General features: G+C 37.1%; 3 protein-coding genes and 1 pseudogene across 3 annotated transcripts in view; all 4 read left to right on the forward strand.

Annotated features, from left to right (window-relative positions):
• The first annotated feature begins 2,220 nt into the window (after nt 1-2,220).
• On the forward strand, nt 2,221-5,807 carry LOC126620877 (primase homolog protein-like). Its single transcript, XM_050289190.1, has 13 exons — nt 2,221-2,484; nt 2,576-2,712; nt 2,896-2,951; nt 3,053-3,104; nt 3,209-3,313; nt 3,987-4,067; nt 4,162-4,242; nt 4,366-4,431; nt 4,509-4,622; nt 4,821-4,868; nt 4,940-5,025; nt 5,167-5,227; nt 5,465-5,807. The coding sequence occupies exons 1-13, from the start codon at nt 2,322-2,324 to the stop codon at nt 5,597-5,599; spliced, it is 1,185 nt and encodes a 394-aa protein (XP_050145147.1). The 5' UTR covers nt 2,221-2,321; the 3' UTR covers nt 5,600-5,807.
• An 862-nt stretch (nt 5,808-6,669) lies between these two features.
• On the forward strand, nt 6,670-9,288 carry LOC126623872 (ATP-dependent Clp protease proteolytic subunit 4, chloroplastic-like). Its single transcript, XM_050292854.1, has 2 exons — nt 6,670-7,175; nt 8,636-9,288. The coding sequence occupies exons 1-2, from the start codon at nt 6,769-6,771 to the stop codon at nt 9,117-9,119; spliced, it is 891 nt and encodes a 296-aa protein (XP_050148811.1). The 5' UTR covers nt 6,670-6,768; the 3' UTR covers nt 9,120-9,288.
• A 1,691-nt stretch (nt 9,289-10,979) lies between these two features.
• LOC126622889 (twinkle homolog protein, chloroplastic/mitochondrial-like) lies at nt 10,980-17,988 on the forward strand (annotated as a pseudogene).
• An 838-nt stretch (nt 17,989-18,826) lies between these two features.
• LOC126624173 (patellin-4-like) overlaps nt 18,827-21,436 on the forward strand; it is a 29,663-nt gene continuing 27,053 nt past the window's right edge. Inside the window, exons 1-4 of the mRNA XM_050293209.1 lie at nt 18,827-20,024; nt 20,134-20,258; nt 20,437-20,581; nt 20,678-20,854. Of these exons, the coding sequence (XP_050149166.1) occupies nt 19,005-20,024; nt 20,134-20,258; nt 20,437-20,581; nt 20,678-20,854 (1,467 nt within the window). The 5' untranslated portion in view covers nt 18,827-19,004. The remainder of the gene's footprint in view (nt 20,025-20,133; nt 20,259-20,436; nt 20,582-20,677; nt 20,855-21,436) is intronic.

Below are 21,436 nucleotides of genomic sequence, written 5' to 3' on the forward strand. Positions count from 1 at the left end.
CTGACTTATGCTAGTTAAGTAGTCCAATCCACAAGAAAGAGAGAGAAGGAAAGAGGAAAGAGATCGAGAGAGATGCGGGGGAAGGTGGGCAGTTTTTGGTTTCGTTTCTTTAGGCGCAGATAAAGGATTTGATCTCAATCATCATGGATAATACTATAACCACCATCTCCTAATAATCTTCCTATTTACTAGCACACACTCACCCTTTTATTTCTAGGGTTTGCTATGTTTAATAACTTCGGTTTTATGTTCTGTATAACCGCCACTTCCACATGACTCCTCGTTGGCGGCTAGCTATTCATCACTAATTCACTTTACATAATTAATTAATTAATTAGTCTCAATTACTTTCATAAATTAATTCTCAACGTACCTCCATGGTTAATTAGTGTTTTGTCAATTACTATCCGTTAATCATTAAGGTCAATGTATGTTTTCCAGAAAGAAAAAAAAATTGATTAAGCAGAAAATTCTGAAATTGTTATATATCATGAGAGATGAAGAGTAATTGTGTTTGGAATTACTAGCTATAAGCCATTAGGCCGAGGACACTCCTGCATGTACCTGCAAAATGGTTATTAATTTGGGGGTTACAATGCACAATGGTTTTTAGTAGTAAGGTAAATTGCTGAAATTCTTGCAAGCTATTGTATTTGTGTTACTTTGTTTAATACGGTTGCCATACTAATTGAGATAAAGAAATACTAGAATGACCGCAAAAAAATACTAAAGACACTAACTTATTACACCAACTTCTAAGAGCGGATGTCGAAAATCCCATTCTAGAACTGTTATATTATTTTCATTGCAAATAAGAAATTTTACATGACAAGGACAAGTATGTGTATTAAAGTGGTTGCCTAGTTAGTTTAGTTAGTTTTCGTTTTCAAGCTGAATTTGAAATGTGCTATAGTGACAAACACCCGTCTCTTTTTCTACATGTTCATTATATTTTAGAGAGACATTGACTAAAGTCTGATCTCAAAACTTTGGGGGTATTGCTAATTTGCTAGTACTTTTTCTCTATAAGGTAAGTAATACTGTCCTTGACCAAACATAAGTAAGCAATATTATCCATGACATTTTATGTTTGTTAAAATCCAGTGGTGATGTTTGGTTAAGGACGGTCTAGAGTTCAGAGTTTAGGGTTTATACTTTATACTATTAAGACTTGGTAACTATGTACGTTTTACCTACAATTTTTTATTATGCGTGACATGCCAATGAGGTAAAATTCAATAACAAAATCTCATACATTTCTTATAAATTGGTGATCTCTGCTCGTACTTTGACGATATCTTCAAACTTTAGGTTTATTAATTCCAAAGAACAAGAAAGAATACTTCTCTAGTTCTATAGCCATGGATAGTGCAAGCACTAAGTAATATACCTCTTCCCATAGTCGAGCAAGTAAACTACTTCACCATAACAAGTAGTAAACTACCCTTGTTTTTTAGCAAGGTACATAATGCATCGTCAAATATATTCAATGTGATTTTACAAGATTTAGTTTCATTCAGGTATGATTTCAGAAATTCAATGATTTTATTATATCCTATATACAAAGTATTCTTCAGTCATTTAGAACTGGATCACATCAATAGTTGGATATTTTTATATGCACAAAAAAATATTGAAATTTATTGATTTGAGTAAGCATGAACTTCAAGTTCACCAGTAATTTTGAAGCAACAAAAAAAGTTGACTAGTTATTAAGAGATCAAAATTCATTTTCGAAAATTTTATTTATGGACATATGATTCTTCGATCCCAAATTTAACAAATGTAAAATTTGAAGTTTGAAAATATATCGTATTCAAATTTTATTCATAAAAACTTATAGTTTAAGTGGGGTTTGTTTGTTTTATTTATTTATTTTTGACAAGGTTATAGTTTAAGTGAATGTTGATTTGTACATTCGAACTTATGTGTTTGAGTTTTGCCTCTTCAAAATCAATTGTTTTTTCCTTTTTTATTTTATGAAAGAATTGTTTTTCACATTTTTTTGCTAACCATCATAAACTATAATGCATGATCACTATACATTTAATCATTTAACACGTGTTATTTTACTTAATCCTAATTATAATGATGAGCAAAGATGCAACTTTTTTTTTTCAATCACAAAACCTTCAACAACAATAACAAAGTCTTGTGAATTGCCAGTAAGCTCATTGACGTCAAGTCTTTCGTTACCTTCCTGCCCTTCGTCGTGTTCTTTCTTAAAGTAATAGGGAAATTTTAAAAGGAAAAACATATCCACAACCCAAAGACCCGAAACCAAAGTACTTCTTTCTTTTGGTCGGAAACCAAGATTGCTGATGACTCCGTCTCTGTTTCTTTGTCGTCCACTGCGTCTCCACACCGCACTCGTCTTCTCCAAACACCACTTTCCTAGCAGTCCCTTATCATCATCAAATTTCTCTTTAGTCCCTGTTTGGTCTTGCTCTTCCTCTCACTCCAGCAATGCCCCCACTCCCCATGGTCCCGTCCCAAATGCATAATTATTATCAGAAAGCTTCTCCCGGTGCCTTGTTACTCTTTTCCATGACTTGGGTTGTTGTTGTTTTTGCAGGTACTGCAGAGAAAATGGAGGAGCAGATCGTGGGTGTCGATAAAGTCGATATCTTGAAGCAGAAAATGGAGGTTATTGGGATTCTCTGTACTGATTCTTGTGTGCCTGGAAAGTATACTAATTTACTGTGTCCAAAGGTATTTTTGAAACATTAGTTGTTATATTCTTGGGTTCTTTTATGTTTTGTAATTTCTGCTCCAGTGAAGAAGCATTGACAATTTCAAATGGGAGTTTATTTTGGTAATTGATCTTTTTATCATTATGTTTTTGCTACATATATCAAAAGGGTATTTCAAATTTTCCATGTTTTGCTAAAACAGTGCAATGGTGGACCGACGATGGAGAGGAGTTTGTCTGTTCACATTGTCCAAAAGGGGTATGCTGCTGCTGCTAGTTTTCTGATGTGTGTCACTTCGCATTTCGAATTGTGGGGTTGTGTAATTAGGTTGTTATTACTTTGGTGATTGGATACCGTAGGGATTTGGCAATGTGGAGGTGTTTTCGAACGGATTGTAGTTGGGCTGACAAGGTAACATGAAACAACTTATGTTATTGTGTTTTTCGTGCCCAGCATTTGAAGAGTCTAAAAGGGAGGACTCGGGAGACATTAATCATTTCGTTGTTACGTTGTAGGTATTTGCGGATGGCAGGGCAGCGCATAATGAGGTGAAGAAGAAAGTTCACTACTCTGGACAAATGACAGAGAAGAGCCTTAAGTTGGAACCACTAGGGGAAAAGGTACTTACATTGACCGATATCTGCCAATCTTTGATCACAGCGTGTTCATGTTTGCATATATCTTTCTAGTATGGAATGAACTTTAATTTTATTCTTTGTCCCTTCTGATGTGTTCCATGTACTCCTATTTAGAAGTTATTTCTAAATCTTGTATTCTGCTATCCATATACAATGGAAAGAATGGTTTCAACTTACATTATTGTTGGACACTTCTATTTGGAATTAGCATGTCAGACACTCGAGGATATGACGAAAGAGTTGCCAGAAAAGGGGCATTTTCCCGTTTACAAAGGAGGCCATAGGGGGAAGGGGAATTCAAACTGGTCTTGGGTGCGGGGTAAATGGTTTTTAGCCACTGGAGTTACAATTCCCCACAAAAAGGAGGGGCCTTCATTTGGCTAAAAATGTTCAACTAGAAGGGTTTATGCATTTTTGTCAGGAAACATAGACATAGTACCGTATGGTTTCTCTGCTATAAACATATGCCTAAACATAGAGTACTATATGATTTTATTTGTTTCACTTACATGCATCTCATATCTAGATAATTGAAATTATCGTGTCCATTATTAATGAAAAAGTTGAATCAGGACACACTGTGTCTGGTTCAAATTTCAGTTTTGTGCTGCTTTGTTATTTTATTGGATAAATAAACACTCTTTCATTATCCCAGCTAACTGCCTACTTCAGTGAGCGAATGATATCCGAGGAAACTTTGCGCAGAAATGGGGTTATGCAACGTTCCAGTAATAAGGTACCCTGAAGTTATCAGTTGCTGGACTTACCAATTTACCTTTGATAGGCGACCCTGAGATTAGGAACTGTGTTAAAACTTCTGTGATTTCCAGGATATCATTGCATTTACTTATAAACGCAATGGACTGCTTGTTGCCTGCAAGTATCGAACCATAGAAAAAAGTTATTGGCAGGTATGCATGCTAACATTCGCCCAGGGTTCTTTTACTAGAAAATGTATAGAATGCATGGCAATTAAGTGAAATGTGGATGCTTTCTAGTCAGATGTTGAATAATTATATGTCGTTGATTTTCAGGAGAAGGCGTCAGAGAAAATACTATATGGAGTTGATGACATAAATGATGCAGCTGAAATTATCATTGTGGGTTCAATTTCCCCTTATTTTGATGTTTTCGTCTTCTGTCTCCTGGATCCCCATCTTACTTCTGATGCTGCTAGGTTGAAGGTGAAATTGACAAGCTTTCATTGGAGGAAGCTGGCTTCTGCAATTGTGTGAGTGTCCCTGATGGTGCACCGGTAAAAAGTTCTACTAAATTGCCACCAGTGGAAAAGGTGTGGGCTAAATTCTCTGGAGCCTATCTTTCTGTTTAGATATACAGTTTTATATCAACCTTTGAAATGTCTGCGGATTGTAACTCCTTGAATGACTTCGAGTGGTCAGTTACGAAATTAACAATGAACAGTACATGTATCAACATCTGAGAAAAATTTAGTTGAGTGACTTCTTATTTCTTCTCTGTATGCTATTAGGACACTGCATATCAGTATCTGTGGAATTGCAAACAGAATTTGGATAAGGTATGCAAAACATTGCCAATCAATCAAACTTTTCTATACAAACCGTTGTTTAATTAACGCTTGCCTGTTAGGTTTCTCGCATTATCCTGGCAACTGACAATGACAAACCGGGCCAAGCTTTGGCCAAAGATATAGCACGCCGCCTTGGGACACACAGGTTAAATAAATTTTCTGTAGTTTGTGTTTTGTAATTGAAAAATCAGTTTGTGTAAATGTATGCAACTCAGTAGATATTCGATTTATGTATATACGTTCTATATTTGTCTGCTTATTTCCTTTTACTTTCTTCGGCTGTTAGATGTTGGCAAGTAAGTTGGCCGAAGAAAGATGAAGTCAGCTATTACAAAGATGCTAATGAGGTTTGATGCTTCGACTCTTTTTCCTTATTGCTAGTGCTGGTTTTTCTTACATGCTACTAGACTACTAGTTGTTCTAGAATCCTAGTTGTTCTTTTACGGCTTGCTTTGTTTCACAAGGACGAATATGAAGGCGTTATAAAATATAACATTCCTTTTTTTTTCTTCACAATCTGGACAACTGATTTCCTTAGGATCCTTGGCCGGCCTTCTTGTCTAATGATTGAATTATTACCGTAGGTTCTCAAGGACATGGGACCTGATGCTTTGAAAAAGGTAATCGAAAATGCAGAACCGTATCAGCTATGCACCGCAGACCAAGTAGTACAAAGTTCAGACGAGCATAAGCCGGATAAAATACTGGCTTCACAGTAAACACAGTGCACACGACGGCTGTAAAGTTTCCCCGAGATTTATATTTGTTATTCATAGTCAGAGGCTTAGGTTGAATTAGCATTGGTACAGAAGAGAAAATATACAACAGGTTAACAATCATTGTTTAGTTTGTATATAGAACGACCTTGCTTAGTTCAAGTGCCGGATCTTATCGTGACTTCGAAATACAAACGATATTCGATACTAATCTATACTAAGGGGAGGGGAAGGGTTTTAATCCGAGACGCAGTGGGTTGAAGAGGAATGCCCTTCCGCCACTTGCATGCATGTTAATTCTAATTAGGCTCTTTGATCCTCAAGTCAAGTTGGTTAGCTGGCTAGCTTACCAAAATAGCAACCAACTTGTTTGAGTGTTAAGAAAAGACTACCAATTACTAAACCAATTTAGAGTTCGTTTGGATGTGCTTTTAAAATGACTAAAAACACTTTTGGTAAAAATGTTTTTAGAACCAATCCTTAGTAAAAATGCAAGTAAATCCTGAAAAAGCACTTAAAGTGCTTCCTGGAAGAAGCACAAAATTGGTGCTTCTTGCAAAAAGCACTTTAAGTGCTTTTGGAACCCAAAAACATTTTATCTAAAAACGCTTTCAGTCATTTTAAAAGCATATTCAAATGAGCCCTTACACTAACCCTGAATTTTGATTAACTAAACTCTTCAATTTGCATCTCCAAACTGAAAATCCCGTTAATATTGTTATCTGAATATTGTAGTTCACTTTGCATCTCAAATATGTTTACTTAAACCTTTTTCTTTAAGATGTGGAAATTACATAAAATCTTGAGGTCAAATTTTTGCATACTAAAATAGAATCCTTAAAATTTTGTAATTAGAAATAAAAACGTTTATCCCCGTAAGCAATAGCTCAATGAGTTAAGAACATCTATCTATATATTTCTTTTTCAACCTCTTCCTCCCCTAATACAATTGTATAAAAAATAAGATTGAAAAACAATAAACAAACAATAAATCGTATATAAACGATTTAGGATTTTACTTTTTAGAATTAAAAATAAAAAGGAAAAAATGTAAATAAATCCCAAGGAATCCGATTGGGCTCGTCTTGCAAGACCTGCCCTCATTTCCTCTATCAAGTATCCAAACGCCCAATTCTCTCTCTGCTCTCAGAGCACTGCCCAACTGAGCAGCCATGGACGTTCTCTCAATCTCATCCCCTACGTTCCTCCCCATCCCAACCTCCAAGCTCTCTCACTCCTCCCGGCCCAAACCCACCTCCTACTTCCCCACTTCCTCTCCCAAAATCCCCTCAATCAAATCCCTTTCTCTCCAAACACCAAAACCCACCTTCGCCACCAGGTCCCAGGGGCTCGACGGCTCTCTCCTGATTTCCTCCGCCCCTCAAACGCCGACCACCGCCATGAGAGGCGCCGAGGGCGACGCCATGGGGCTTTTGCTCAGGGAGAGGATTGTTTTCTTGGGTAGTAGCATTGATGACTTTGTGGCTGACACTATTATTAGCCAGCTGCTTTTGTTGGATGCCCAGGATTCTAAGAAGGATATCAAGCTCTTTATTAACTCCACCGGCGGCTCTCTCAGGTTATACATGATTTTTTAGCATCTGGGTAGCTTTTTTTTGTTGGTTGTTGTTTGAAAGCAGTGAAATTTTCAATTTTGTTGTGGAGATTTTGAGTGGTGGATGAGACCCTTTTCAGATTAGGATGTTGTTTAATTAGATTTCGTTGTTATTAACTCGTTGAAATTCGGGTTTTCGAAAGACTTGGTATTTGCTTTAATTAGTGTAGCTTTTAATATGGTGATAACATGGTGAATTAGACTATGGATGTCTCATTAAATCATATTGTGCACTTTCTAGTTGTATGTTTGACTGCTTTGGTTCGATGACACCGATAACAATGACAAGATGTTGCTCTTTGAATGTTGTATGAGAATAGAGAAATAGAAGATCTTTGGGCTTAGGTTTAGTAAAAAGCATGTTGACATTTTTATAACTACAGTTGTGAGGCAGGGGAGTTCCTGTTGGTGAGGCGCTGATGACACACTTATTGTACACTCCCACATTCTTTCTTAATGTTCCTATTGCAACATTCCACGTTGATGCTAGTTATTGTCTCCTAATAATCAAGTAACGGTCTAATTATATGCTAAATGCATTGCTTAGGCTTTGATTTGTCAGTGTCTTTCATTCATGGATCTTTGAGACCCAAGTCTAGTATCCATGTGAGTGGTGGACATAATATAATCCGAAAATCAGCTGAGTGTGGGGCTGTCAACAGTGTTTTGACAGTTTCTCATGGAAGTGTTAATACTTGTGATAGTATGTAAGGGGAGGAAGTCTAATGTTGGTGTATCAATTTCTTGGTGAATAATGTGCAAGGACACGGCTGAGGCTGAGTGTATTGAACTTTTACTCCTCCACTGTCTACTTGCATCGATATTTGGCATAGCTTTCCAGGGAGGCAAGGTTGAGTTGTGTGCTTTGGCATCCTGTATTTATCCATTTATCGAATACTATTGTGCTTCTTGTGGATTTGAGTGTGCTTTTGGGATGCCTACCATTTGGGCATTGGTTTCTAGAGTTTAGTGACATACCACTTGTCTTTAGTTATGAACTGATGCGGATTGAAGGGACTGTTGAATCTGTTGGGTTATGAGATTAGGCATATTAATTATAGAATTCTGATTTTAGCTGGCCATAATTGGTTCTTTGTTATTTGTTATGGGGCATTAGCTAAAACAAGATCACTGTACCATTCACATTTGGGTTGTCAAAGTGGGGATGATAGTTATGCCTCGATGGTGCTGTTTGCATTTAGTATGACCTTACAATTTCTGTACTTAACGAGTAAAGGCACAAATGAACAGTTTAGTAGCTCACAGACGCTGTATTCGGTGGATGTAGACGTACATTTGATGCTATTTGAAGAACTCAATGAATTAGTTAATTTCATGTTGAACTTTATTCTTCTGTATATGTTTTCATGGTTTTGCTGTCTTCTTATGTGCTTGCTGATTTGCCTTCTTGTTATTTGTGTTAGTGCTACAATGGCTATCTATGACGTCGTTCAGCTTGTGAGGGCTGATGTCTCCACAGTTGCACTTGGCATTGCAGCATCAACAGCTTCCATAATCCTTGGCGGTGGCACCAAAGGCAAGCGTTTTGCGATGCCTAATACACGGATCATGATTCATCAACCTCTTGGAGGTGCTAGTGGCCAGGCAATAGATGTGGAAATTCAAGCCCGAGAAGTGATGCATAACAAAAACAATGTCACACAAATTCTGTCAAATTCCACGGGCCGTTCATTTGAGCAAGTCCAAAAGGATATTGACAGGGATCGATATATGTCCCCCATAGAAGCAGTTGAATATGGAATAATCGATGGAGTTATCGACGGAGATAGCATTATTCCTCTGGTGCCTGTCCCAGACAAGGTGAAGCCGACATTGAGTTACGAGGAAATTAGTAAAGATCCAAGAAAATTTTTGACACCAGACGTCCCTGATGACGAGATATACTAGTTTTCACCTTATGTATGAGAGGTACATTACTCAGATGACTTTCTGATTAACTTTGTGCTTAAACCATGATATCTGTTAGGACCCTGATTTCTGTAATTAAACCAAGTATGCCTTTTTATTCCGAAGTTCCAACAATTATTTCAGTTTATGAACATGCATGCTTCTTCCATTTGCCCCTTTCTTGATTCTGGCTTTTAATTATTTGAATGATATTCATATAATGTAAAGGTTCTAAAAGACGCTAGGCGCTAGTCGGGCGGTGGGCTGGGGCCTAGTGCCTAGGCGGACTAGACGGATTTAAGTAAATCCATTATATTTCGTGTGAATAAGTGTCTGTTTATATTTAAAATATGTATAATTTCATTATAAACTACAAAATATAATGACACATGTATTATGAAGTATTGGAACATAATGAAAACATGGGGAACAAGCATATAGTGTGTGCTTATTTAAGTATTCAATAAGTCTCTTACAATTTATTGAAAAAAATTAAATGCAAATTGAAAGTTTTCTATTTTCTGTCTAAGTGAGTTGCAACCTAGGCAGGTGCCTAGGCGGGTTTGGGCGGTCTAGGCAGGCACCCTAGCTGGTCTAGGTGCCATTTCTTAATTTTTAAACGCCTAGACATTAATCGGGGCGGTGGTCAGCCGTTTAGCGCCTAGGCGGCGCTAGGCGGGGATTTTTAGAACAAAACAAGAAATGAGATTTAAACTTGGGTACAAAGGAGTTTACCGCTCTAGCAAACTTGGCTATGCCAAAGTTTGTTCTTGGTTGAAAAGTGATTTTTGTGACGCACCTCCTTGTCCATCAAATTGTGATAAGTAAATTATTCACTGGACAAATTATTTACTTAATCATTAATTACTTAATTATTTACTTAATCGCAACATGAAACAATTTATTTACTTTGTTAGATGTATGCCCTTAAAGCAACTAGATTAGTGGATTGCTTAAAGTAATACAAGGATTAATCCATAATCTAATCATTGGGCAAGACCACTATAGGTAGATTATCAATACAATTCATTAGTGAGTCCATTGAATAACGGTTATATACACGTATAAGAGGTAACTTATGAGATAATGTTAAAAAGATTCTCTTGTTATGTGTTTATTCTAAAAATTATCCTTGGCCGTTGGATTATAATCCGGTAAGACTGGTACCCACTATGTCTGTGCAATTGTAGGATGTAATGCATGGCTAGTCTCAAGCCAAAGGAGAGTTGCTAAGACAAGTGTATAGGTGTTCAATAAAATCAAGTTCATTGAACATGATCGCCTCGAGGTCTTCTGTATGTATATACATACTTATGTCAATAAGAACTCAATCGTTGTAATAGTGCAAATTAGTCATTGACATGAGCATGACAGTTGTCTTGTGGTTAGGTATTTGATCTTAGATTAGGTTAAAAGGTACTCATGAGAAGGTGTTCTTGACATCGTTGGAGTTAAACTACCTAATCATGGAGGTAATTGTATGTATAATAAAAATTCTCTAACCTTCATAACTAAGAATGAGGATCCTCTCCAGATCGTCTTTGTGAGGATCCCCGTGATCCTCCAATCACATCTGTTTATCGTACATCATGCGACCAGTTTTCGTTAGGTACTGTTTATATTCAATTTTAAATAAAAAAATTTACAATAATTTATGACCGCACGATGTACAATGAATGTATGTGCTTGGAGGATTTTCAGGATCCTCACAAACCGGGGAGGATCCTCATTCCATAACTAAAAGGAGAATGCTCATCTACATGATTCAAAAATATTGGCCAAACATCATGATTTGGAATGCAGTGCAAATGTAACTTACATATCAATCCAGTGATGAGTTTCATGATGAATTCATTACGAGTTTCATGCTCACCATGTTATTAATTTAATAAAAATTTAAATAATTTTTCGTTAGACAAAAAATGTAAATGAATACAATTACAAAATCGACTAATGTGAAGAAATTAAAACTTTGTGTTCGATTTTCAAAATTACCGCACGTGCAAAATGTTTTTTAAATAAAGAGAACCGGTCTCAAAAACCTTGCCCTCTTCCCTCCTCCCACTTCCCTCCTCGTATTTCCGCCAGGAAACCCAGCCGAGTTGAAACGCCACAAAAAACACTCGGAACCCACAATATCTTCTCAACCCAGTTCCCGGAGACATGCGTCTTCTTCTCCATTGGCCTCTCCGCAAGCTCTCATTCTTGTCCTCCTCAACCTCCGGCCTTCGAATGGCGTCCAAGCAGCTCCTCAAGTCCACTCCTTTGCCGAACCCGCTGACCCCTTCTGCACGCAGATACCCCTTCCACCCTGCAGCCTCGTCTTCTCCCCGATTACATCGAAACCCGTGTCAAAAATTCGACCGCTTTGCCTAAGGACTAACGGATATTCTTCTCTCTCCCCTGCCCATGTCGCAGAACCTGGTAAGTTTGTGCTCAGTAAAGAAGGACGGCTCTATTCTGCTTTAAAAATTTTGGCTTTTCGCATGTAAGACCTTGATAACATCGCATTTTGGTGAAAAACACTTGAAAGTCAGTACTTTGGAGAAAAAACCCAACTTACTTTGTAGCACCAAAAGAATTTCACCCCTAAGAATCAGTTAAAGCATGGCAAGTGGATAGATGACGGGGGTTTTCCCTCTCCATCGTAGCTCTTATAAGTGTTTTCTCTACAATTTATAGTTGTGGCCCTTGTGGAGGTGTTTCTTCTAATTTACTATTTATTTTTTGTGCTTTTGAAGTTCATAATAAAAACCTGAAGAATTGAACAAAGTCAATTAACTGAGAATGTGCGTATGGTGCTTACAGGTGGACCATTTCTGTGTGGGTTGAAGGATATGAGAATTTTCTGAATTTAATGCACTGTATGCTTTTGAATTTTATGTAGTTGAATTGGAAAAACCAGAAGAAAATGGAATGTCCTCTATCCAAATGAGGATTTTGAAGGAGAAATTGGAGAATCTTGATATACACGGTGAAACAATATCAGTTCCGAGGCAGTACAACCACTTGATTTGTCCAGTGGTATGCTGATAGTTTTGCTTCTGACGCTATGTTGTATTTATTTCAGCATATATTTTTTACTTTCTTTGTTTAGGAGTTTATGAATTACTGAATCCTGATTCAGAAATACATAAAGTCCGACCCCACTTAATGGGATAAGGCTTTGTTGTTGTTGTTCTATTGAATATGTAGGATTGTAATTGTCAAAACCTATGCATATGTCCCATTTTTGTTTGTTATTTTAAGTGGAGTAGGATTCTCTCCTCTCCTATTTCCATCCCCTGCCCTCCCCTCCTCTCACACTTTGCTTTTTGTCTTATTATCTCTATAAAAAATTCAATATAAGATGTTGACGTGGCTTAATCGTAACTGTTCAAGTAGGAGGGGAAAGAAGGGGAGAGATATTAGGAGGGGATAGAATCCTCTTTCATTTTCAGCTCACGAGGATGTTCTAACATTCCTTAAATGCTAGGCATCTTACCTATAAACTAGTTTTAGGAAGCCAAAAAAAAAAAAAAAAAAAAAAAGCAATAAGAAGCAGGTAACCGCTATTTTATATAGTAAAATAAGTTATCAGTATTGTTTTTAATCCATAGTGTTAGTATGAGCGACTCAACCTGAAGGAGACATGTGGGATGTGTAGTTGACATGATCTATCGCCCAAAATAATTACTTTCTTGACGATGGCTTTTGAGAATACCAAAGAGAGCCTCTGCTGACATTTCCCCATTTAAGGACTGGAGAAACATTTAAGGGCAAATCATGCCAAAAAGATGGAAACTTTCATTGAAGGATATTAAGCTGATACCTGAAAATTTCAGTGTTTTAGCATTTAAATGATAGAAACTCAGGGGATTGAGCGGCCATGATGTAATGAGACTGCTTTAAACCGTGCATGCATGGTTTTCTTTTAAACGAGTAAAAGAAGAAATGATATGTGAGTGAAATTGAAGTGACCTCTCATATGCTAGTGCAAAGGTGGTGATTCAGAGGAAAAGAGCTTATCCATGGATATTTCGGAAAATTGGTATGCTTTTCCTAGTGTTTTACAACTTTATTATTATTAACGGATTGCAACTCATAGTTAACATGGACATTTATGATGTTTAGGGGTTGTGCTATTTGGTGTTGCTTTCATGGAAAATGTGGGTGGACAGGTAGCACGAGGGTATGCTTGCTTCTCATCCAGGCTTGATTATACTACATTGTCACATTATATTAAAAAACAATGAAAGAGAGTCACTTGGCTGACTGTTCCCCTTTTCTTGCAGGCCTTTGTAGGAAACAGGTTGCCACATGAAACTTCAAAACTTAAGAAAAAAAGGGAAATCACAGAGGAAAGTCTAAGACTGGAACCACTTTGTGAGGAGGTCAAAGCTCATTACTCTTTTGAGTCTTTTATGAAGTTTGAGTTGTTCTTGTAATGTTTTCTCTTTCCTTATTCCACAAAGTGAATATTTTGTTCTTTGTTTCAGATTGTAGATTATTTTTCAAAACGAATGATATCAAGGGGAACATTGATGAGAAATGCTGTAATGCAAAAAAGCACAGGTGATCAGGTGCATGACGCTAAAGGAAAAGGGTTTATATTTTTCATCTTCATATTAAGATGTTCATGATCTTAGTTGTGTAAATTAGAAAAATATGTTTATGTGAGTATTGCAAATATCTAGTTTACTACACTCTAGAAGTATCCTCCTTTCATCTATAGCCATCACGAGTCAAAAATGAATTGCACAGATGAAATGGCATCAGAAGTTTTATTAGTAAACATGAAGTAATAAATCTTCATTGGTTATCCATTTGAAAAGTCACATTTCCCAAATTTGATAGTTGTAACGTAGTTCCAGATCTTCCTTGTGACGTATATGTATTGTATACAAGGCATATGGAATTCAGAACAATGGATGAACGAAGTTATACTTATGGCTTAGAATTTTCCAAAAGTCGCATATGAGGTTTATTGTCCCTTTAATAGAGAGTAGTGCTTCAATAATTCTCGATAACATGGGTTGAGAAAACTTAGGGGGATATGACAAAATGGACTTTCTCGTTATCGTCTGTACTAATGTTAGGCAAAATGAACTTTCTTGTTCTCATCCATACTAGTTAAAACTGTCATTTCAGGCCCGGGGCAGATTTTGCAATTTATTCTTTTTGACTGATGCAATTTTTAGTTTGCCTCACCTAATTAATTCTGAAATTTCATATGCAGATTGCTATTGCATTTCCTTATCGGAAAGAAGGAAAGCTTGTTAGTTGCAAGTACCGGAACGTCAACAAGAAGTTCTGGCAGGTTTTTGCATTAAGTGATACTTTATTTATCTAACCCGAGTTTTTTAACAAGTATGGTTGAAACGTTTAGCGTAATATATATTTATAAGGGTGTGCTGCAAGCAACCTGGTCGCAGTGGGTTTTATCGTGATTCATGAAACAACCTCTCTAGATATGCATGTCAGAAATAAATAAAGTCATAGCTGGCCCAGATTTGAATAACTTAAAAATAACATAAATTTACCAATGCCATTGCTCAGATGTTTAATGATGCGCTGTCAGGACTCTTGGATGATCTCCTTTTTTTTTTTTGGAAGTGTAAACAGTTTTTGTAATACTGTCATTTGGATCTCATTATTTTGCTTTTTTTTTTTTTTTTCTCAGGAAAAGGATACGGAAAAGATTTTCTATGGATTGGACAATATAAAGGGAACTAATGATATCATCATTGTATGGCGTCCACCATTTTTTTTAGTGATTGATGTTTTGAAACATTAGTATTCCACCCAATTTGTACTCTTTTGTTTTATTTCATAATTTAGGTTGAAGGCGAAATCGATAAGCTTGCAATGGAAGAAGCTGGCTTTCGTAATTGTGTGAGTGTACCAGATGGTGCTCCTTCAAAGGTTTCCTCAAGCGAGCTGCCACCTGAAGAGAAGGTTTGTATAATCATTAAGATAGTTCATTTACTTTTTCTTACTTTTATTTGTTTAATTTGTTGCGAAATGTTATGTTGCGTGGAAACCACTCCACAATCTATTTAGATAATTTGTCCTCTTTTAATTAAGTTAAAGTTATTAATTGCTATTCTATATCTGTGGAGTTAGGATCTGATGCTTATCTTGTCTATTCTGTAAAGCTAGGATACAAAGTATTATCCAAAACACATCAGTACGGGGGTTCACATATTTTATTGTAATGATTTTGATTTTGATAGGCATCACGCATTGTAATTGCCACTGATGGAGATGGTCCTGATCAAGCCCTAGCTGAAGAGCTTGCACGCCGCCTTGGAAGAGAAAGGTTTCCATTACAATGTCCTGTTGTTAAACAATCTCTATGCAGGCGTGGTTAGAATAATTGTCCGCTACCCATGTGACTGCAGATGTTGGCGAGTCAAATGGCCAAAGAAAAATGATAACAAGTACTTCAAAGATGCAAATGAGGTCAGAGATAATGCGAATCCAATGATTTGGATTTAGCTTAATATAGAATTTTTAGTATTATCTCCAAATAAATATATATGTTTGATATTTGCATATAATGGTAAACTGAAGATCATCTTACATTAGTTTCTGACATTTGAAATACATATACACACATGCATGTGATCAGTTTTTATTGAGTTGCTTTGTGGTATGACAGTGGTTTTTCATGTTGCATGTTCCTACATATGATCCATTTGAAGTTTGAACCTAGTGAATTCTGTTTTTCTCCACTTAATAGCACATTTTTTAGATATCATTCTTAATCAAGTTGCATGAACAAACGAACCTCTGATACGTATTGTGTTGCTTCTGCATCATCTTGTGTGATGGTCTGTAGCATGCACCTTCCATTGAACGGAAAAAGATCGTGTCATTTAAGATGTATTGTAATATTTTACTCAGATCACTAAAGCAATCCTTACCATCTCTTTTAGTTTATCTACACAGGTCCTCATGTACTTGGGTTCGGATGTCTTGAAGGGAGTAATTGAGGATGCTGAATTATATCCTATACGTGGATTGTTCAATTTTGCAAATTTCTTTGATGAAACTCAATGCATATTATCATCGGACTCTTGGATACGAGTATGGTGTCTCAACTGGGTGGAAAAATATGAATGATTTGTACAATGTAAGCATAAACCTCGACGCTTCTAGTGACAAATAATACTTCTTCTGAATTTGAATAATTTCTCTGTTTGTGTGTCGTTTCCCCCTTATATGGTCTAGGTATAGATTTATGGATAACATGCAGATATGTCAAATAACACATAATTATTGTAAGGTAAACCACTCAAGTGAAGAGGTTCAAGAGAAATTTGTACCCTTACATGATCTAGGTATATAAATTTTTGACAATTTAGCGGAATTATCTGATCTGATCTGGTCTGATGGTTTGTTACTCTTTTTATGCACCAATGCTAAGGGCCTGTTTGGAAGGGCTTTTAGAATAGCTAAAAGCTGTTTCAGATAACCAAAAACACTTCTGATAATGTTTGGCAGAAAAAAGTATAAACTGCATAAGTGCTTTACCATGCACTTGGTTGATACTAAAAATTTCAGTTTACTTCTAATAAATGCACTTATGAGCAGAAGGGTTTTCTGCATTTCCAATCATGCCTTAAGTATTTTATGCATTTGTTGTTCGTATTGTTATCATGAGTTGTTAAAAGTATATTTTACATCTGGTTCCTTCTTTTGCATTCTGATCCGTTGAAATCTGGATGAGCATGACTGGTTGTTGAGTTTAGATTTCTAATTCTTATGTTTTTAACTTTAGGTTGTTCCGGGTGAGTTGAATACAGTAACAGGGGTCCCTAATTCAGGCAAGAGTGAGTGGATTGATGCTCTCTTGTGCAATCTATCTGCAAGTGTTGGATGGAAATTTGCACTTTGCTCTATGGAGGACAAGGTAAACTAGCTTACCAAAAGAGTTAAAAAATTTCTGTTTTCTCCTATATGCACCCTTCCTTGTTAGTTGGTTTGGTTGGTTTACAGCGGATCATTGTGAGAAATGTTTGCACACATGCATAGAACTTGTGTGAATTGATATAGACGTCATTCACATATCAATTTTACCGTGTTCTCTTATGACAGAGTTGCATTTTTGCTCTCCGTTTAGTGTCTTACATATCACACACACCCTTCCCATTGACGAATTTCAGGTAAGGGAGCATGCGCGAAAATTACTGGAGAAGCACATAAAGAAGCCTTTCTTTGATAAACGGCAAGTTTGAGCTGACATTCTTTGTTACTGTTCTTAAAATGTATTTGATATATTTTCTGTTTATAAATTATTCAAGTACAAGGTGATTTACTGCTAAGTTCTATAGTCAGTAAGGATTTCCAAAAACCAATTGTTTGCCTTTAAAAGGTCGTACCCAGTGCACAAGGCTCCCGCTTTACGCAGGGTCTGGGAGAGGATCAATTGTTTGCCTTTTTCGAAAAAAAAAAATTTCGGTTTCAGTTTTGTATGGCAAAAAAAAATTTAGGATTAATTATCAATTAGAGGATCATATGACCCTAAACAAAATCATCTACCACATGCAGCTGCAGCTCAACCAACTCATCATGCAGTGCCCAAATCAAACAAGATGGTGGACGTCATCACCCAATGATAGCTTGCCAGATGATGCGCTATAAGATTTCCTTTTTTATTATTGTTTTGAGCCATTTTTTTTATGTGCAAATAATAGTCCGACACATGCAAAAAAGACAATACTTAAGTCCTAAAAAAATGAGTCCAGTAATTTTTTTTACGGATGACTGGACTTGTAACTTGAAGGACAATACTTGCGTCCATCCTATAGGTGCTTCTTCTTATTCACTAAGTTATGAGATCATTTTAATAATACTTTCGTCCATACTGAATTGTCTTTTTTAAGAAGGAAAAAATAGACGAAAATTTAAAAGTTTAATAAAAAAACACAAAACATAAATTCAATCATTCGATGAGATGGCTGATGATCACAAACGGACCAATCAAATATTATATAGCTGGAATATTGTCATTTTCTTAAACTTATTTCACCAAAAAAATAGAAGATGCCAAGCATTATGCCAATTAATTTGTATAATTAATATTTATGAAAAATATGAACAATTGAGGAAAGGCAAATCTAGCTGTCCACAAACCAAACATGATCCTCTCTTGATCATTTTCCTTTTAGTGATGATCCTAAGAATTCGTGAATCATGTTTGTTTATCGTATATTATACGATCAGTTTTTGTCAAGTACTATTTGTGTTTAATTTTAAATAAAAATATATTTTTTAAAAAATTGACTACACTATATATGATAAACGAACATGATTCACAAATTCTTAAAATTCTCGTAAAAATGATCTGGATTCGTCCACAAAAACTAAAAAAAATTAAAAAAAATATTTAAAAAATTTGCCAGGTAATGTCTGTCCTTCTGTGACGAATTGGTCAAAGAAAAAAATATTCTTTCCAAGTTCTATGACTTTTGTAGCCTCCAGCCAATAACTGGTGTCCATGTGGTTAAAGCACTTGAGATTGACCACACACGATCATTCCCTACTGGCAAATCTGTGCTGGCATCCAGGCTATCAGAACCCCCACCCTCGGTGGAAGAATGCACCAACGGCTGTCCTGTCCGGTGGCTTTTACAGATATGTGACCGTTTGTGGGTCCCGCTACCACATTGGGGGGGGATTTTCAAAAATATATAGCCGTTACAACGGTTACAGCCCAGGCAAAAAGCCCACAACTCACTCACTCTTAAACGCCACAACTCACGAGTTCACAACAGAGCAAGCGACTTTCTCTCTTTAAAATTCTCTCTCTTCCCAAACAGAGCAACCAATTATCTCTCTTGCTTTCTGGGATTTTCTTGCATTTTCTCGGGTGATTCGATTTTCGGGTTGATCGAGAAAATGACTGTGGAGGAGACCCAGGTGGCGGAAGTTGTGGTTGTTCCTCGGGAGGAGGCTGAGAAGGTTGTTTGTGAGAATGAGAAGGTTGTTGAGGGAGATGATAAGGTGAAGGAAGTGGAGGCGGCGGAATCGAAGCCGAAAGCGGTTGAGAAGAGTTCTTCTTATAAGGAAGAGAGCAACTATCTCTCTGATTTGAAAGAGTTCGAGAAGAAGGCGTTGAGCGAGCTGAAATCAAAGCTGGAGGAGGCCATTTTGGGCAACAATATCTTCAAGAAGGAGGAGCCAAAGAAGGAAGAAAAAAAAGTAGCAGAGGAGGTAGTAAAAACGGAGGAGGTAGAAAAAACAGAGGAGGAAGTGAAAACACAGGAGGAGGAGGAGGAGAAGGAAGAGAAACCACAGGAGGTATGTGATAAAAAGACGGAGGAAGTAGCTGGAGAGAATGAAAAGGAAGCGGAAGAAGGCGAGGAGGTGAAGAAATCGGAAGATGGCTGTGAAGTAGTAGACAAGGATATCTCTCTTTGGGGAGTGCCACTTTTTCCCGGTAAGGGTTTCGAGGGCACTGATGTTGTTCTCTTGAAGTTCTTAAGGGCTAGGGAGTTCAAGGTCAATGAGGCTTTCGAGATGCTGAAGAAAACCCTTCAATGGCGGAAGGAGTCCAAGATCGATTCGATTTTGGACGAGGATGTCTGTGCCGATCTGAGCTCTGCCGCTTACTTGAACGGCGTTGATCGCGAAGGCCACCCCGTTTGCTACAACATTTTCGGGGTATTCGACAACGAGGAGCTTTATCAGAAGACTTTTGGAAATGAGGAGAAGAGAGGGCAGTTCCTGAGGTGGAGGCTCCAGCTGATGGAGAAGAGCGTACAGAAGCTTGATCTGAGGCCTGGTGGTGTCACTTCTCTGCTTCAGATCAACGACCTCAAGAACTCTCCGGGGCCGGTGAAGAAGGAGCTCCGGATTGCCACAAAGCAAGCAGTTGGGCTTCTGCAGGACAACTACCCTGAGTTGGTTGCCAAAAATGTAAGCCGTCTTTCACATTTTCGCTTCAGAAATCGAATTTATTTGCGATTATTTAGCATGACTTGGACAGAATTTTGAGGGGTTTTATATGGTTTATGATGATCTGCAGATCTTCATAAATGTTCCTTTCTGGTATTATGCACTTAATGCATTGCTATCTCCTTTCTTGACTCAAAGAACCAAGAGCAAGTTCGTCGTTGCTCGCCCCACGAAGGTCACTGAAACCCTTCTCAAGTAAGTGATTTCCCTCACTTTTTATGTGTTGCTGAATTTAACGGCACGATGTGCACTGAAATATCTAAGAGAACTTGACGGTGTATCTGAGCCACTTAAAAGGCAATGTATATGGTATAGGGGAATGTTTTGATATTATCTGACGCTTACACAAATAAGCTGTGATTGTCCACAACAGGTACATTCCAGCTCAGGAGATACCTGCTCAGTATGGCGGTTTCAAGAGGGACAACGACAACGAGTTCTCTTCCGAAGATGGCGCTGTTTCAGAACTTATTCTTAAGGCTGGATCCACTGGAACCATACAAATTGATGCAGCAGAGGTACTACTAATAAAATGTTAACCGATTTATGTTTTGTTAGATTGTTTTTCCTCATGAGCTTTTCTCTAAATCGATGATTTTAATGGTGTTTGATAGCAGGTTGGTAGCACATTAGTGTGGGACTTGACAGTTTTGGGATGGGAAGTGAATTACAAGGAGGAGTTTGTTCCAACTGATGAGGGGTCGTACACCATTATTGTTCAGAAGAAGAAGAAAATGGGGTCTAACGAAGGCCCAATTCGCAACACTTTCCGAAGCAACGAACCCGGGAAGGTTGTCCGGTACAAGGCCAAGAAGTGCTCCACCTTCTGAGAGAAAGAGTTGAACCGCAAAAGGTTGCAATTCAAGTAAATTGTTTGTTTGAGAGAGCATCGTACATAAAATAGAGCTTATTCTTTTATAATTGGGTGAGGAGAGAGAGAGAGAGAGAGATTGATATTTCGTTCTTTTGGAGGATCACTGTGATTCTGTAATGTGATATGTTTTGATGTGTATGTTTTGTGATTTTCCAATTTGGTGAAATATATATTAGCAATTATTCATTTTGAAGAAAATTTGTCCAGATTGAATTGTTTTATTTTTCTAGTATTTCCTCATGTCATCTATAAAAACTATCGAAAATTTTGGACTCAAATCTTACATTTGAGTCTAAATACAAAACAGTTGAACTCTCAGTTAACCAAGAGCACTGGGATGGAGCCTACTCTAGCCGAAGGGTGGCTTTGCCTAACTCAATAATTTAATGTATGTTAAAGCGATGAAACGTATATTGAAGTAAGAAATGAATGATAACTTTTAAGTTTTGTTCAAATTGAAGAAATTAAACGTACTAGTCATGAATAAACTTATCCCTTT

Source organism: Malus sylvestris, chromosome 5 (assembly GCF_916048215.2).
Source record: "Malus sylvestris chromosome 5, drMalSylv7.2, whole genome shotgun sequence".
In the NCBI taxonomy this organism is placed as follows: Eukaryota; Viridiplantae; Streptophyta; class Magnoliopsida; order Rosales; family Rosaceae; genus Malus; species Malus sylvestris.

What these genes read in the sequence shown, in the direction of transcription:
- LOC126620877 (XM_050289190.1), top strand. Translation starts at nt 2,322, where the DNA reads ATGACTCCGTCTCTGTTTCTTTGTCGTCCACTGCGTCTCCACACCGCA. An exon ending in GTTCACATTGTCCAAAAGGG is followed by an intron (nt 2,952 to 3,052) that starts GTATGCTGCTGC and finishes TGGATACCGTAG; the next exon opens with GGATTTGGCAATGTGGAGGT. An exon ending in TGGAACCACTAGGGGAAAAG is followed by an intron (nt 3,314 to 3,986) that starts GTACTTACATTG and finishes TCATTATCCCAG; the next exon opens with CTAACTGCCTACTTCAGTGA.
- LOC126623872 (XM_050292854.1), top strand. Translation starts at nt 6,769, where the DNA reads ATGGACGTTCTCTCAATCTCATCCCCTACGTTCCTCCCCATCCCAACC. An exon ending in TCCACCGGCGGCTCTCTCAG is followed by an intron (nt 7,176 to 8,635) that starts GTTATACATGAT and finishes TATTTGTGTTAG; the next exon opens with TGCTACAATGGCTATCTATG.